Here is a 16,389-nt window from a genome sequence, read left to right as displayed (position 1 = left end):
AGTCTGGAATTGTCTGAAAGAAATGTCAAAAGTCTTGAAGTCTGGAAAGCTGAAAAAATGCCTGGCAAAAGTTCAGAAAGTCTGTAAGATCCAGTCAAAATCTGGAAGGTTGACATCACTGACTCCCGATGAAATCACTGATTAAGAGCGAAAAATAGAAACACTTCGCTCTCTAACTTCTGATCATTAGACCCGTTCAAAAGTTAGAACGAAAATATTCATGTTTCATTGAATATTGAAAATGCACTGACGATCCGTCAAATTCAAGGATAGGAGAATTGTCAAATTCGAGGAAACTTAAACTACTACTCTTTGCATTTAATTGTTTGAAGTTTGAATATTGTTTGAAAATATCAGATTTTAATCTTTATCTCAAGGATGAAGACCGATACAAAAATTTATTCACTAGGCGGCTTTAGAACCACCTACGGTATCACGGTAGCGCGTTGAGTATACTCTGAGTACTTGAGTCAGTAGAACTAACACAAACACATGTTCTCTCCTTTTTACTGCTTTTACTCTTGCTCGTTCGGCTGTCGGCTCGCTCACTCGTTCAGCTCACGCTCTTAGCCAGGGCCGGGCTACTTCGTTTGCTTCGTTCAAGCTGATTATCTTCTGGCTGGACTCGTTATTTTTTCATTCCCGCCGGCCGGCTGTTGATTTGGAATTTTGATACAATCGTTTGGTCTGAACCTGTACACATAGAGGTAGGTGTCTAATACATATACTAAGCAGTAAGCGCTTGTACTTCCCTGATTTGTGTGATATAAATTCAAATTTGAATCTGTTTCAGTTCGATTCTAGTCGTGCATCCGTTCGGAACAACATCCGCAGCAGCTCAGTGCAACCACAGGCCGACAAGTGAATTTTCATCCAACCAGTGCATACATAACAAACTCAACAATGGCATCCAAGGTTCCGGTTGTAAAATTGAACAACGGCAAGACAATTCCCATTCTTGGACTGGGAACGTGGGGAGTAAGTACAAACATATAGCTATGCATATTTGAATTAATTATTTAAGTATTTGCTGGATCAATTGAATGGTCAATACTCAAATTGTCCAATTTCTGCCAGAGGAAAAAAGCATAAAATTGAGTCATTTCGGTTATTACATTTTCGTTGCTCAGTTCCTTATCACAAGCACAAATGGGTCGCTAGAGCTGGATGGTTTATGTAATAAGATGATTGTGCAGTTTTTCGATATGTTCATAGTTCCGCAATGTAAATATTTTATTAATCTTATCATTGTAAGTCAGATTCAAAGGCAAAGACTTCGAGTAAATACAAAGTGTTTACCAGAAAATCGATTGTATTATTATGGTAGAACGACTGTGGGCCGAATGCGATTTTCGATTTTTTTTAATCCAATTCGATTTATTCATTAAAATTAAATAACATGTTTTTAGTTAGTAAATTCTTTTATTTATGATTTTTCAATACTTCACAACACAAGTCTGTTCTTAAATAAAAACAAAAAATGACTCTGATTCATTGTTTATAGACCCAAGAGTTAACACATTAGAACCAAAAAAAAAAACTCTAAGCCGAACATTAGTATTTTTAAGTTACCGATAATTATGTGTCATTTTTGTAGAATAAATTTTTATTAAAGACTTTATACCATTTGACTTATGCTTCTAACAGTAGTACATTCGATGCAAGCGAAAAAACGAGAATTCTCGTATTTAGTCCGCAATGTGTTAATAGACTTATTGAATATCGAATTGTGTTTATTAAACAGACAATTAATTGAAAATTTACGTTTTTCTAAAAGCTATTTATCTTGCTCTATATTAATTCTTTTTTCATATTTCCCTATCTATTTCCTGTTCTCTTCTAAAAGTGATGAGCTAGACCTAAGTAAACAATTGTAGACATACAAAACGAGTCTCCTTAAAGCCTCAAGGTATGAGCCTTTTCGAATAAAGGAAATACAAAATAATTTAAAAAAAAACAGTTTTTGATTGATATACAATTTATAACGAGTTATTCAAACGGTATTTGAAAGAATTACTTAGTTCTATTTTTTTTAATCGACGGTGAACATAAAACAGTAAAAGTGGAAAGTAAAAAAAAATGTTTAGCATCGTTGCTCATCACTCAATTCAATCACTTATCAAACCAGATGACGAAATTTCCAATGTAAGTAGACACTTTCAGCCGAGTCATTTCCCGATAAGAACTACCTATATTGTGGATGGTAATAAATTGTGTAATGTCCTATAGAGATAAACTCTTTACGATGGGAAACGGTTTATGACTTTTATGCAGACCCAGCATTGTCGATGCGTGCTCAATAGAGCCTTGCCAAAGAATATTCTAGATTCTTTTAGCTTATCTTTATGAACCAAGCCAAGTTTGAAATTGAATTTGTTATCATTAACCAGAACGACTTGAAATTGCAACAGCAGGAATAATAAGCTTTAAAGTACGTCTCGGTGGTCGAGTGGTTAGCGTGGTAAGACGGTAATCGCTGGTCCACTGATGGCATGGGTTCGATTCCAATCTCGGTACTGGATGTTTAAATGTTAATCTTAAGTTGTTCGCGTCATTTATTCAGTCTGTAAAGCCTAAATCGGCAGAGACGGTGTATGTCTTTTAAAAAAAAGATTTTAAATTTAACTCTAAATCAATTTAATTTAATTTATTGATCCAAATTACGGTATCCCTAAACCTTAGTGAAAATAGCTTTCAAGTTACATGTGACTGTTGTACAAGGTCAAGGATAGAATTTTTTTTGCTTTATTTACATTGTTTCGTTATTTTTTCTATTCTAGTCTCCTCCTGGTGAGGTGGCCCAAGCTGTGAAGGATGCCATCGATATCGGATACCGGCACATTGACTGCGCCCACGTGTACCAGAACGAACACGAGGTGGGAGAAGGTGTTGGCGCCAAGATCAAGGAAGGTGTCGTCAAGCGGTTAGTTGTTGAAATCATTAATCGTTCCTTAATATTTCATCAACATTTTCAATTTTTCAGGGAAGACCTGTTCATAACGAGCAAACTATGGAACACTTTCCACCGTCCGGATTTGGTGGAGGGTGCCTGCCGAACGACCCTCAAGAACCTTGGCTTGGAGTACATCGACCTGTATCTCATCCACTGGCCAATGGCCTACAAAGAAGACGGACCGTTATTCCCTACCGATGAGGACGGTAAGACGGCCTATTCCGATGTTGATTACGTCGATACCTACAAAGCCATGGAAAAGTTGGTTGGATTGGGATTGGTTAAGAGCATTGGCATCTCTAATTTCAACTCGAAACAAGTTGAGCGAGTGCTGGCCGCTGCAACCATCAAACCGGCCATGAACCAGATTGAATGCCATCCCTATTTAAATCAGAGCAAACTGTCGCCTTTCTGCGCCAGTCGCGACATCGCCATCACCGCTTACAGCCCACTGGGATCGCCAAACCGTCCCTGGGCTAAGCCAGATGATCCCCAACTCATGGAAGACCCCAAAATTGTATCGATCGCTAAGAAATACAACAAGACACCGGCCCAAATTTTAATTCGCTACCAGATCCAGCGGGGACATATCGTAATCCCGAAATCAGTCACCAAGTCCCGCATCCAGTCCAACTTCGAAGTGTTTGATTTCGAACTAACCGAGGACGATATCAAACATATTAACTCATTCGATTGCAATGGTCGACTGGTTCCTATTACGAGGTTAGTAATGAGAGAGAAAAAAATCATAAATCTTATTACCAACTTCAGCTTGCATGAAATTTGATAATGTTGTCGTTTTTTTTTTAAAAAAAAAATAACCGCTGTGTTGTTGTCAGCATTTTTTTGATAGCGTTATCTCTAATGAATAATATTAAATTAGAAAATTGACACGTTAAGAAACTTAATAGCATCGCACAGCGGGCTTCCTAAGTTGGATCGATTTCGACTTTTCGAGAAAATTAAACAATGTTAAGTTATGTTATATGCAATGCAAATTTTTAAATGTTTTTTTTTCTTTTATTCTGAAAAATGAACCTGCAATGATATTCATATCTCTTATCTTATTTCAGTGCTGCTGGACACCCACATCATCCGTTCGAAAAGGAAGAGTTCTAAAAGTTGGTTTCAGCAAACCCAAGTCCAATTCGAGCTGCACGGCATTTGAAAAGTGGTAAGTTATTCCGATATTTACGATGTTTTGATTTTAAAATGTAATAAACACTAAGAGTTATTATATGCTACACTAAAGGCGTATTGTATGTAATATGTTTGTGATGTATCACAAACCATTAGCCTTTGAATGTTAGACAAATTGAAAATAAAAACCACTCGGTATTAAAATATTGTTGAAAAATTTTTTCAGCATGATTTTGCATCTATTTGTGTCTCTAGGTATATTTCCTAAAATTTAAATTGTGAAATGAATACTTTTTCTCAACCCGTTTTTCATCTATTCTCGGAAACCTGAACAAAACTTTTGAATCATTTTTAGTTATGACCACAATGACAAAAAATGACAGCAATGAAAAAAATGCCAACAATGACTAAACATTAAAAAAATGTCAAAAATAGCAAAAATGACAAAATAACAACAAACATTACATACATGGCCAAAATTACCCAAATAACAAAAAAATACAAAAATGAAAAAGTCGACGATAATGACAAAAATGGCAGAAAAAGACTGATTGACCAAAATAACGAAAACGACAAAAAAATTCAAATAACTTAAAACGACAAAAATTATAAAAACAACGGGAATTGACAAAATTGCTCAATGAGAAAACAAAAATTGAACATAAAAAAAAATAACAAAAATATCAAAATCAACATTTCCTAACTTTTCTTTACATTTGGAATGAAACCTACTCTATTTTTCATATTTACAATTTTAAATGTACCTACATATTCTATTGTCAACGTAAAGAAAATATCGGATTTTCAAAAACAAAACAAACGATCATACTTTAAAAGTTTATTTTTTTCAATAATGAAATGAGATTCCAGTTCTGCCTCTAATAGATTACATCTTTGATCGAATCTATTAACACCAACGTCGTTACTAAAGTTTTATGTATACTGTTTGCGCCGATCTGGGGAAATCAATGAACCTATAAAAGAAAACCTCGTCCTCACAATGGAACTGCCTTTCGGCGTTCAAAGCTCCGTTGAGGCATTTAATGGTTTAAACGTAAGATAATCACCCACCCTATGAAAAACAATCATAACGTACGATCCTACTAATTTGAACAGTTATTATTGAGATAAAATTGTAATACAGCAGCTCTCGCGTCAGCATCGTATCAAATCAATACGATTACCTACTACTTCGTGTAAATATGTATAAACATTAATAAATAGTTGAAAATCGATCACGTCGAAGACGAACGCGTTTGTGACGGGCATTCTACAATGGGGTCGTTGGAAATTTCCGAATTTCGAATAACAATCATTTCCGGCATAAGTGGTTCTGCTTTGTCCTGAGTGTGTTCCAATAATGCTGGGTCAAAGTGTGGCACAGGTTCTGCCGGGGGATGATCTTCGAGTGGTTTGCTGTTGGCTTTCAGTGGTAGTTCGAATGAAACTTCCGTTGGCTCTTCCGTCTCTTCTGCTTCTGACGTTATGATGATGGTAGGAGTAGGAGGTAGTTCAGGAAGAGTATCTTCGCCTACCTCATCCATGATCTCTATTACTGGAGTTGATTCGGTGGGTGACCCTGGTGGGGTTTCAACAAACACGGGTTCCGTGGATTGAATTATGGTTGTTTCGGTTTGAATCGCTGAATCGGGAACGTCCACTATGACCTCTGTTTTGTTGTGTGCTTCTGTGACAGGAGCAGAAACGCCTTCTGCAACTACTGTTCTGCTGTCAGGTTCGTCTTCTGTACGTTGTTCTTCTGAGCGTGCCTCGTCTTGCTCTTCCTTGATCAGATCAGCTTCGTTTTCTTCGTAGATAACGTCACACACGATCGGAACAGACTGCACGATAGGCTGCGTTTGTTGCTGATACTGTTCCTGTTCTGGTTCCTCTTGGATTTGCGGTTCTTCTATTGTAGCATTGTCGGTTTGATTTGCATTGCGATTCCGTCCACGGTTGCGCGATCTTCGTGGTGGTTTAGGTTGCTGCTGCTGTTGCTGTTGCTGTTTCTGTTGATTTTGGTTGGTTCTTTGCGCTTGCTGCTGTTCTCGTTCCAACAACTGCATTTCACGAAGTCGTTCAGTGAGCAACCGCAAATCTCTGTCCTGTGATTCTATGACACTTTTTAGCTCGTCGATTTGTTGTAAATCTTCCGGCCTTGGATCACGACGCTCATATCGCATTCGCATTTCCTCGAAGCTGTTAATAGATTGAAAAAAAATAACAACAATTTAAAAGTATTTTTGCGAACATAGACTTGAATAACGAGGTGTCACAGAGGCATTAGTGACGACTGGAAATGACCTTAAACAATCGATAAGCTACACGAGGGAGAGAAATACTCACAGATTAGTTAGACATCGACATTTTTTATGTAGCGTTTGAATTTCCTGAGCGTTCTTGGTGTCCCGGGCTTCCAAGCTACCAAGTTCGTAGAGATGCTCCTCCTGGAGGTCCTTTAGCTGGCGCTGATGGTTGATCACTAGCTCTCTTTGATTTTCGAAAATTTCGAATATGAACATGATTGGATGTAGTACGGTCACATTTGATTATTCGTCGAATTAAACACGAAATGGCCGAGTTCCGGATGAAACCAAAAACAAATTTAGAAATTTTTTAGGAATCAAAATACAACAATTTCAATTCTGGTTTTAGTGTTATAATGCGTTGAAGATTATGATGAAATTTTATATCTGAATCATGTGTAGGAATTATAACGATTCTTTCGGTTCATCGATGTTTGAATAGTATTAAAATGTAACTTCTTACTTGATCCCGAGTCTGTCCATCTTTAGGGAACACAATCATCTCAGATGGGCAAAAACTTATTTTTTGCTCTCAAAATTTATTTCGAATAGTGCTTAACATTAACAGGGTAAAGGCTTGTATGTAAATGTAAATGTTGTTATCAAAATGCTTTGATAGATAGGTTTCGATCACAAAGTATTAATGAAAAATTGATCATGGATGTTCGTGGGAAGTTCAATCTCGGTTGATTAATCGCAGCTGCATGTAGACGATCAGGGCCAGCGTAAGAACGAAGGAGGCAAAAGCGAGCAGCACCGAATCAAACTGTGCAAAAATCGCCATCGCTGGAAAAAGAGGATAAGCTCCCTTGACCAGATCAATGAGCAGATGCGCTAGCGTTCCCAAAGGACTCAATATTGATGCCGGCTGTTGTTCATTGTCGATATCAGTGGTAAGATTGTTATTCATATCACGCCCCGATGAGTCTGTTTCCTCTGGTTTCCTACATCTGTTACGCATGCAATGTGATTGTATTTGGATATTGATTTTTGATATTTAATTTGTCGATTGATTTGATTTGATTCCATAAGGACAGCCATTCGTACAGAGCATAAATACAAGTATGAATGGAGATATAATGGTTGATTTTAAGAATTTTGGATAATGTAACCGCAATGTGAGGCACAGATGAAATGAAACGAAATAGAAAAGAAAGAGAAAAATACGACATTAACTCAAACATGAAAACCATCGGTAGTCACGAAAGCGACCACCAACGTTATTAGAAACTCTTCACCAGAGGAAAACGAAAAAAAAAACATTAGTTAAATCATATCTCAATCCGTTTCGACGATTTCGAGGGCACAGACAAGTCAAGGAAGTTTACAGTTGCCACTTTAGACTGGGTTAATTACCTATCCATTTTATTGGAGGTTTCTCGTTTCGTTTTTCTCTGCGGTTCAACAGATGTTTTTTTTTTTAAACTAATCTAAGTCCATTGAATTGCTGAATACTCTGCCGAAATAGCTTCAAATCAAATCAAGCAATCGATTTCCGAAAACCTGAACGTTAACTGATGTGATATTGGAAATTCTTAAGGCTTCGACAATCGTTACATGACGTTGTTAGTGGAAGCTGAAATTCAAATCGACTGATGTTCTTGTTGACATGATTGATGATGTGTGAATGTGTGGTAGTCACAGTTGAAAGAAACATAAAATTCAATCACAAAGTTGGAAAGGAAACTGAACTTACTTTGTTTTATTTTCAGCTTCCTCTAGCCTCACTCGGTGGCGTGATTCCATCAACTGCAGCGCTTCCTCCTTCTCACTTACCAGCTGTTTCCATTGTTGTTCTGGAAAATTTAACGCTTGTCATATTTTGTCATTTAAATTAACAATCTCCATTTTCTCTTACCTAGTTCCTTTTTGTGAGATGCCTTGAGAAGTTCTGTTGCGTCTGATAGTTCTCGCGCAAATTCTTCCTGAATCTGTTGCAGTCTTAAACTAAAGTGTTGCTCCATATCCGTCTTCTCCTTCTCGTGCTGATCCTTTAGACTTTCTGTTGAACACGAAGATTTTTTTTTTTAAATTCTGTTAAACAAAGAAAAGACATGCTTAACTCACCGACGAGTTCTTCCCGTCGATTTGTCTCCCTTGCTAGAATCATTTCGTGATCCCGGTCTGCCTTGTCAGCATACATTTTCCACTGCAAAACTTTGACGTCGGCTTCGGATTGTGTTTCTGCCATCAACTTCCTCTGCTTCTCGACGACACCTTTCAGAGATTCGATCTACAATAAACAAGATATAATACTTTTGTCAATTCTCGAAAACCACTAAACAATTACCTCTTCCTTAAGTTGCCTCTCACGCATGTTGAATTTGTGCATCAGCGCTTCCGTTTCCTGCAGCGCCTCCTTCTTAATCTTGTCGATGGCAGTTATTCGTTCCTCCAGGTACATCTGCTCCAGTTCCATCTTGAGACGATTCATTTCGTGCAGCAACCGATCCTCCCACTGCATGGCGATCTCTCCCCGGGCAATCTCTATCCGACTGAGCGCTTCCCGCTCCTTTTCACATAGTTGACTAAAATTACAAAATAAATTAACACTTTTTCCAAAGTAAAAATATAAACAAAATACTCACTATTCGCAACGGTTTTTGATCTGCTGTACTTTGACTATTTCGGCCTCTAGTTTGTTGTTGGCCGTTTCCAGTTCAGCTCTCAGTTGATCCACCTGGCGGGTCATCGATGTCAGGGCTTCCTTCTGGTCATACGTTAGACCCCGAAGCTGAGACACCTCTGCCTCGTACGATCGCAAGTGTTTAACCTGGAAGAAAATTGCAACAATTGTGTGAACAAAGAACTAAAACCTTAGCATAATTTCTAGTTAAAATAAGAAAATTTAAAGTACATACTACGAATGAAGTTTCTAAGATAATCTTCACTCAATCGGGGATTCCAATTAAAAATATTTTTCGTTACCTTTCATTTAATTGTTTTTTAAAGATGTGGCACTGAAGAAGATCCCTATAGTAGTAAACACCGTTCTCCGGAGTGATCAAACGCAAAAGGATACCAATGATTTGATCAAAAATCAACATTATAATTTTCAAAACCACTTTTTGATGTTCGCCATCTATGGATAAGATGGTCGTATGATCTCCAATTTTCAATGCTATTCATCGAAAATCGAGGTGTTTAATCAAGTTTCCGATATGCTTGATGAGGGTTAAATTTGAAGATTACGTAATTCCGTATCGTGACTATTTTTTTCGTTTAGCTACAAAAAGCAGAACAAAACAAACCGAAAAGTTGTGAACGTAACGAGAATGTTGTAAAAAAGATCGCTTTTTCCTTAGAACTCTTCGAAGAAAACTAGCGAGTAAACGTAGTGGCTCCAGAGATGCAACTCCAGCAGTTTGAATTAAAAATTGTTGAACTTTTTAAATTTTATTAGGTTAATAACGTTTTAAGTTCATGTATTTTCTTGGCACAATAGTATCTTGGCTTGGTGTAATGAACAATGTCTTAAGTTAAGTGTATATTTGTAAGCAGGTAAAGATTCTCATTCAACTGGCTAACTTACATCACAGATGGCTCTTAAGCCAAACACAAATAATTTATTGCTCTATGAAAGTACATTCACTCCATAGATAGCAAAATCGTCAAGATTTGCGCTAGTGGGATAAAATCTTTGAAAATTGCGGAATCTACACAATTTGGTGTTTTATTTGATTAAAACAAGAACGCTTGGATAAATAGGAAATCAAACAAATGAATATCTTTTTAGTGGTTTTGTTTGAAGCTGGTGAAAGCAATAACTGTGAATTGATGTTGAAGTTGCCTTTAGAGTTGAAAATCAATGTCTCGAATTAGATAAGATCTTTTTTCTTGAAAAACATATGAATCAGTTCAACAGCCTTATCTTATCTTATTAGTTAAAAAGTTGATTTTTTTTAAAATTTAATCAAGGAATCAAATCCTGAAGTATAGTAATTCGAATACTACTAAACATTCCCTAAGAAACATTACCTCTTCGGCCTGTTTTCTCGAATCCTGCTCCAGTCGGGCCATCTTGTCCATCGCAACCTTTCGTTCCCGCTCGGCCGCTTCAATCTTCTCCTTGCAGCTCTTTTGCATCGTCCGGATTTTCCACTCGCAGTCCTCCATGAACTGTTCCTGCCGATCGGAGTTAACCGTCCGCAGCTGTTCGAACTCGTTCTTCCACTTGGCCTCCATCTGGGCCCGCTCGGCCAATGCCAACTCCAGCGCTTCCTTGAACAGTTTCTCACTCTCGGCGCGCTGGTCCAGCAAACTGTCCCGTTCCTGCTGCAGCTTCTCAGCCCCCCGCTTGGCTTCGCTGAGCTGCGCGTTCAGATCCCGTGCCAGCTCGCGAACTTCCTTCAGCTTCTCGTTCAGCTCTAGCATTTCTACCTCTAGATTTTGGTACTTAAGATTTAGTTCATCCTCCCGGTCGGAGGACTTCAGTCTTAGTGCGGTCAACTCGGACTCCTGCGATCGCAGTCGGTTCCGGATGCCCTCGCATTCTTTGCATGCTGCCTCAAGTTCCGCTTTCAGACCTACGGAAAATCAAAAGAAGCTTTAGTAAACTTTAAGTTGAACAAAAAATCAGTACCGAGTTCTCTAGAAGCTTGGTTTCCCATTGTCGGTGAAAGATGTCACCTGGATGTGGATTGATGTTCTTTCAAGGCACACTGCGATCATCGCAGTTGAATGCAATGGATTAAGAGTTATTTCTATCGTGTCGTGTGTCAGTCAAATCAAAAAGTGTGGTCAGGGAAGGAATAAATCATTCGTAGTATCTTAAGCTGTTGAAGCAAAATGTAAGAAGCACATTTGGCACTAAATTAATACGACGTAACGGGGTGTACAATGAAAATGAAACTTTGTCGTTGCACAAAGGTGAACGTTCTTGGTCATTGATACAAAGAACTTAAAACCGGTTCAAAATTAAAAGAAACTTTTGATAATTTCAACTGTAATATCGCAGATTTTCTTACAATTTGTTGTTTGCTAAACTTTTGAATCGAATGAAAGTCATTCAATATAATATTTATCAATATTCGAATATAATATTTGAAGCAGTGAATCGCGATTTTCTTGATAAAATATGAAACAAGATTTTAATTTAGACCTTTCAATAATTTCAAATATACTAGATACCACAGCTAAAAAATGTAACGGTGGCCGATGTCATTTGCGAAAATGTTAACCTTAAGATGTTCTATTTGAGATTTTCGTCGAAATATTACATTTTAACGATGTACACGTTGCGAACAGGAGCAAGTTCACTCGTGTTGGGAAAAAGTGGTAGAAATTTTGACACTGATGTAGGATACAGATAAGGCAGAACAGTAAAAAAAAAAGTTCAGTGATTCTGAACATGCAGAATCAAGTGATAAACAAGTAAAATTAGATAATCGGAAAAACGGACTACTTCGATTGCAGACCATTTTCCGCAAAATGCGCGGACAAATTACCTATAAAAAGAACGGCACCCGAACGTAAAGGCTATTCTTGATTCGGATTTTGTAGTAGGGGAGAGGCGGGCTATATGCGCATATTAAGGAAAGCACTCATTTTCTCCCATATTCCAATAGATAGGAGCCTGAAAACTATATACACATGAGCGGATATCTGTTTTATATACGTTAGAGCTATTTTTCTCTTAAAATCTGTTACAGGTTTTGTGAAAATTATTTTATCATAAAAGAAGTCAAAAAAGCCTATTTCCGAAACTGGCGGGCTAAATGCGCATATTTTTGTTTTAAGCTATGTTTCATTAACACTTGCAATATTTTGATATTATTTAATTGAAAATGGTAGAAACGGATGTTAAGCATACGTCAAGGCTAATATTTTGGTGAAATTTTTTACATCACTATTTGTTTTGCAGGAAACCTAGTTAGATGTGCCATATAGCTATATTTTATGGTAATATTTTGTTCATATCGTATTTTTATCGGATCAGAATGAAGTTCTTCTTTTTTCACAGTAAGATCGTGATTTGAGCGTAGATTTAATGTTTAAATGATGAAAAGTAAAAAATTTATAAGACTAATCTATTTTTCTTGATATAGGCAACCAAAAGAAAAACCAATAAAATTTTTGTTCACAGAATCTGTACACGCGATAATTAAAGTTCAATATATTATAACAAAACTGACAAAAATCTTGTTTGAATTTTTAAATTTTTTCGACTTTATAAAACAATTTAATTTTTTCATGCCATGTGTTAAAAGCGTATTACCCTCAAACTGCACTAATTAGATATGATGAATCTCCAGCCATATCGTCAATCGGCTATATGCGCATATAACCCAATATGCGCATTTAGAAACACTTCCCCCTACAAGCATCACTAGCCAAGAGAAAACGGCAAAAAAGGTGAGAAAACACCTGAGTTTTTCAATTCATCCCTGTCTTCCGGAACATTCCCGCAAGCGTCATTACACCAGTGCATCAAAGCGGCAGCACACATTGCATAGAAAACTATCGGCCAAACTCGATCCTCAACTGTTTAGCAAAAGTTCTGGAGATTTTGGTGTGCAATGCTGTTTACCCATCTGCTAAACAATTGATTGACGATGCTGAACTCGAATTTATGAGAAAACGGTCCGGACCAACCAACTCCAATCTGATGTCATTCGCTAATCTCGTTTTGCCAAAGCTCGAAAAACGTCAGCAATTAGATGTAGCTTACATAGATTTCTCATAAAGCCTTTGAGCGAGTGCCTCATAAACTTGTGATGGAAAAACTCAGACACTTAGGACTTCTTGAATGGATTATGAAGTGGCTTGAGTCGAACCTAAACTCCTGCTCAGCTTAGGTCCGAGTTAACTCCGTCTGTTCTGTGAACTTTGTGATACCTTCTGGTGTTCCCCAAGGAAGTCATCTTGGGCCACTAATATTTATCATGTTCGTAAACGATTTGTGACTTCAGCTGACCTCAGCAGTTGTACAGCGTTGTACAGCCTTCATGTCAACTATGTAAATACATGTCTTGATTCTACCTTCGATTGGGCGACACTGAGGCAGATTTTTCGGGTTGTGGTTCTTGGGTACAAATGGGATCGAATCGATATTCAGGAAGGATTGTGTTTTTTTGGAATATTTTTTTATTATCCAGCGGCATTGTGATTTAAGAGTCGAAATCTGATTCTCAATTCTGGGCCTCTTGTATTCTTTCGGCACTTAATTCCAACTTTTTTCAATATCTTGCCAATGTACTGGTGAGAACTTTTTGGTGGCATCCCGTTGGCTTAGTGAATCCTTGTTGTTGAGGGTTCGAGCAAGAGAACGAAGTCCTTTTTCGTCGCTGGTCTGCCACTACCTTGCTTGCAAGTAGTTGAGGATTTTAGGATATGGTAAACAGTGGATTCCGCCACATTTTCACTTTTGAAATATTGTACTGCATACTTTTTGCTGAGATTATTGTGTAGTTCGTAGAACTGTCGCGAAACGCTTCTTATTTCGACGGCATTTTGAGCAAAACGTGCGCAAACATAAACAAAACATAAAACACTGGTGAAAAGAGGAGACAAAGTAATACATACAAACTCTCATTTTTTTTTCTGAGATCGTTTATGTTTGAGTATTGGGGCCTCGGAAAAATTCCCAAATTTTAGTTGCCGCCCGTTATGCTATGAAATTCAGCTTGAATTAACTTGGTGAATTTTGTCTATAGGACAGTCAAAAATGAGAAAAAAATAAATAAACGACGAAAGATTCAGCAGCACCGTCATTTCTTTGTAAACGGGGAACTAACCGGTTGTATTCTGTTCTGTTATGATTCGGATAATTGCGACGAGTTTAAAATAACATTAACCACAGTGAGGAAAACTCGTAAAAAGATGATCCACTCGGCTGCATATTGAGTACACACAGAACCAGGTAGCAAGCGGAAGAACACGGGTAGGATGGATGTACGTAGGCCCACAAAGTAGGCGGGCGCGCATTTCGATGAACGAGATCTTCCTACGACAACGCGATCAAAGCAGCCGGGGAGAATCTCCCACAACAGCCGTCGTCTCGTCAGACGTCGTAGGTCGTCAGGCGTACTGACAAATTGACAAAAGTGTGTTCGACGAAGAATTCGAAATGATTCAGACGCGTTGATAAAGGAGGAAATTTGTGGGTGCTGCATTAATGCGAATCGGTAAATATAAACAGCCAGATAAATTGCGACTTTTCCTGAAAGGTGTTCCTGTCTTTTGTTTTCATTGTACCGATTTTTTTAATCCCCTAGAAAACAACACGCTTTTGTCGTTAATTTTTCTTAAACTGTGGGAAATCGGTAACGAAAAAATGTTACTCTTCGTCTGAAATTTGTAGCCGAAATTATGCGTTGTTGTAATTCGTAGACAGCGGGGAAAACACGAAAGTATCTCGAACGTGCTGGCTATTTTTCGCCATCGCTTGCTGCGATCGGCGGCCGGCAGCGTGAAGGTGGAAAGTCTAGAACAACAGCGCGTGAAAAACAACAACGACGGGCAGGTTTGTTTTAGTTGGCGGTGTTATTTTGCCCACGGACGCACGCTATCGTCAATAGCACTTTTGAGTAATCGGAAAATGGGAAACCCAAATCTTCCCTCAGTCAAAGTGTTCCAAGTACACAAAAAAGACGCGACTACCGTCAGATTTATAATTATAGACACTTACGTTCAATGTTGCATTCTTTCACCGAAACATCCCGCTCGACTTGGTCCAGTCGGATCTGCAGCTCGTAGACCTTGGTTTGCGCTTCACTGGCTCGCTTTTCGGCATCTTCTAGCTTCACGCTGTAGCGTGTTTCCTGGTTGACCAGCTCCTTCCTGGAATGTCGGTGGGAGAAAATTGATATGTTTTAGCAGCTGTTTGGGTCGAAGGTTAATTAAAATTATCCACTAGGCAGGTAGTGCAAAAAAACTCTTTGGAAGAGTTTTAAGCACCTGTTTTTAAGATTTAAAAGCGTTTGTCCTGTTTTTGACATTATAATTTGAAGGCTGACTTGAAAGTGCAGAAATATTCTTACAGGCTACTTTGTCGAATTCAACATTGTGTAAGGTAAACTAAACTAATTGATAAACATTATTTGTAAGTTATAGTTTAATTTTGAATTTGATTTATTTACCTAAGGAGTTTTAAAAGAAGATTCTAGAACTGATAATGTTATATCTCCCATTCTGAGTATTTCGACTAGGATAACAATCCAGCTTTTTAAAGACTTACCATAAAAAAGGGAAAATTTTACAACATTAAAATTGAAAAGAAAAGCGTTTTTATCAGAATCTGTAGGGTACTTTTTTTTTATCTGCTGAGATAATCTTGCAAAACCTTTCTCACTTTCAAGAAAAGAATGTAAATACTCTCTGATGTAGAAATAATATGTTGAAACAACCTGCCCTACGAGAAGTAATTTCCCCATACACTTCAAGTAGTTAAAGGGCACATTGAGCATAAATCAACTAACGTAGTTTATTTTTACCGATATCTAACTGAATAAGATGCGCGTTTCGTTGCTCTTCGCTTCAGAAGAGACCACTCGAAGGTATTGCTCGCATGTTTCTTTTGACAGTGCAGTCAAGCGTAGAAAAATCTATGCTGATTGACAGAATCAGGTCAACGGTGTTGGTGGTTGTTTACCTACTCAAGAAATGTTCAATGGAAGGGCTGTTTTTATTGGAAGGATTTCGTTTAAGCAGCTTCATATTAATTCATTGCCATTTTGACATTTTTGAGATTTTTTGACAGTTTTGTCATCGTTGTTTAAGAGTTGATGTACTTTTTTTTTTGAGTATTTTACGAATACCTTCACGATTCCAATTTAAACTCAAAATTAAGTTGTTTTAGTTCAAAACAGCACCTCAGTGGCAGCACTCAACTTTGAGTTCGTCTGGAAAATCTCTAAACTAAGTTCAGCAGCCTAATAAACATTTTAATTCAAAATTATTCTTTATCTTCGAAGGTTGTTTATTTTCAGGGAAGTAAGGAAAGGTTACAAATTTCGGGAACCGAATGTTGCTGTTCCGGTAGATTGGAAA

The 16,389-nt window shown here is 37.7% G+C and overlaps 3 protein-coding genes across 5 annotated transcripts in view; 2 read left to right on the top strand and 1 right to left on the bottom strand.

The window, feature by feature from the left end:
- The window catches only part of LOC129743525 (aldo-keto reductase family 1 member B1-like), a 2,188-nt gene extending 1,323 nt beyond the window's left edge, over positions 1 to 865 (top strand). The window contains exon 4 of the mRNA XM_055735563.1: positions 794 to 865. Coding sequence (XP_055591538.1) covers positions 794 to 865 — 72 coding nt within the window. The remainder of the gene's footprint in view (positions 1 to 793) is intronic.
- LOC129744753 (aldo-keto reductase family 1 member B1-like) lies at positions 562 to 4,204 on the top strand. The gene is made up of 5 exons (XM_055737448.1): positions 562 to 707; positions 794 to 978; positions 2,781 to 2,923; positions 2,984 to 3,676; positions 4,027 to 4,204. The coding sequence occupies exons 2-5, from the start codon at positions 904 to 906 to the stop codon at positions 4,070 to 4,072; spliced, it is 957 nt and encodes a 318-aa protein (XP_055593423.1). The 5' UTR covers positions 562 to 707; positions 794 to 903; the 3' UTR covers positions 4,073 to 4,204.
- Positions 4,205 to 4,962: 758 nt separating this feature from the next.
- Positions 4,963 to 16,389, bottom strand: part of LOC129745170 (restin homolog) — a 39,497-nt gene continuing 28,070 nt past the window's right edge. Inside the window, exons 3-11 of one of the 3 annotated variants that reach the window (XM_055738084.1) lie at positions 15,029 to 15,180; positions 10,378 to 10,925; positions 8,988 to 9,172; positions 8,690 to 8,927; positions 8,467 to 8,632; positions 8,258 to 8,401; positions 8,096 to 8,195; positions 6,440 to 6,583; positions 4,963 to 6,292 (exon numbers count right to left, since the gene is read on the bottom strand). In XM_055738084.1, coding sequence (XP_055594059.1) covers positions 5,329 to 6,292; positions 6,440 to 6,583; positions 8,096 to 8,195; positions 8,258 to 8,401; positions 8,467 to 8,632; positions 8,690 to 8,927; positions 8,988 to 9,172; positions 10,378 to 10,925; positions 15,029 to 15,180 — 2,641 coding nt within the window. In that variant the 3' untranslated portion in view covers positions 4,963 to 5,328. The other 2 variants (XM_055738085.1, XM_055738086.1) reach the window with 2 other exon arrangements.

Source organism: Uranotaenia lowii, chromosome 2 (genome assembly GCF_029784155.1).
Source record: "Uranotaenia lowii strain MFRU-FL chromosome 2, ASM2978415v1, whole genome shotgun sequence".
Lineage (NCBI taxonomy): Eukaryota > Metazoa > Arthropoda > Insecta > Diptera > Culicidae > Uranotaenia > Uranotaenia lowii.
This window is presented reverse-complemented; position numbering and strand designations above follow the sequence as displayed.

Excerpts from the sequence above, each read along its gene's own strand:
- LOC129744753 (XM_055737448.1), top strand. The coding sequence starts at position 904 with ATGGCATCCAAGGTTCCGGTTGTAAAATTGAACAACGGCAAGACAATT. Across the intron at positions 979-2,780 it reads TTGGACTGGGAACGTGGGGA|TCTCCTCCTGGTGAGGTGGC; the intron begins GTAAGTACAAAC and ends TTTCTATTCTAG. Across the intron at positions 3,677-4,026 it reads CGACTGGTTCCTATTACGAG|TGCTGCTGGACACCCACATC; the intron begins GTTAGTAATGAG and ends ATCTTATTTCAG.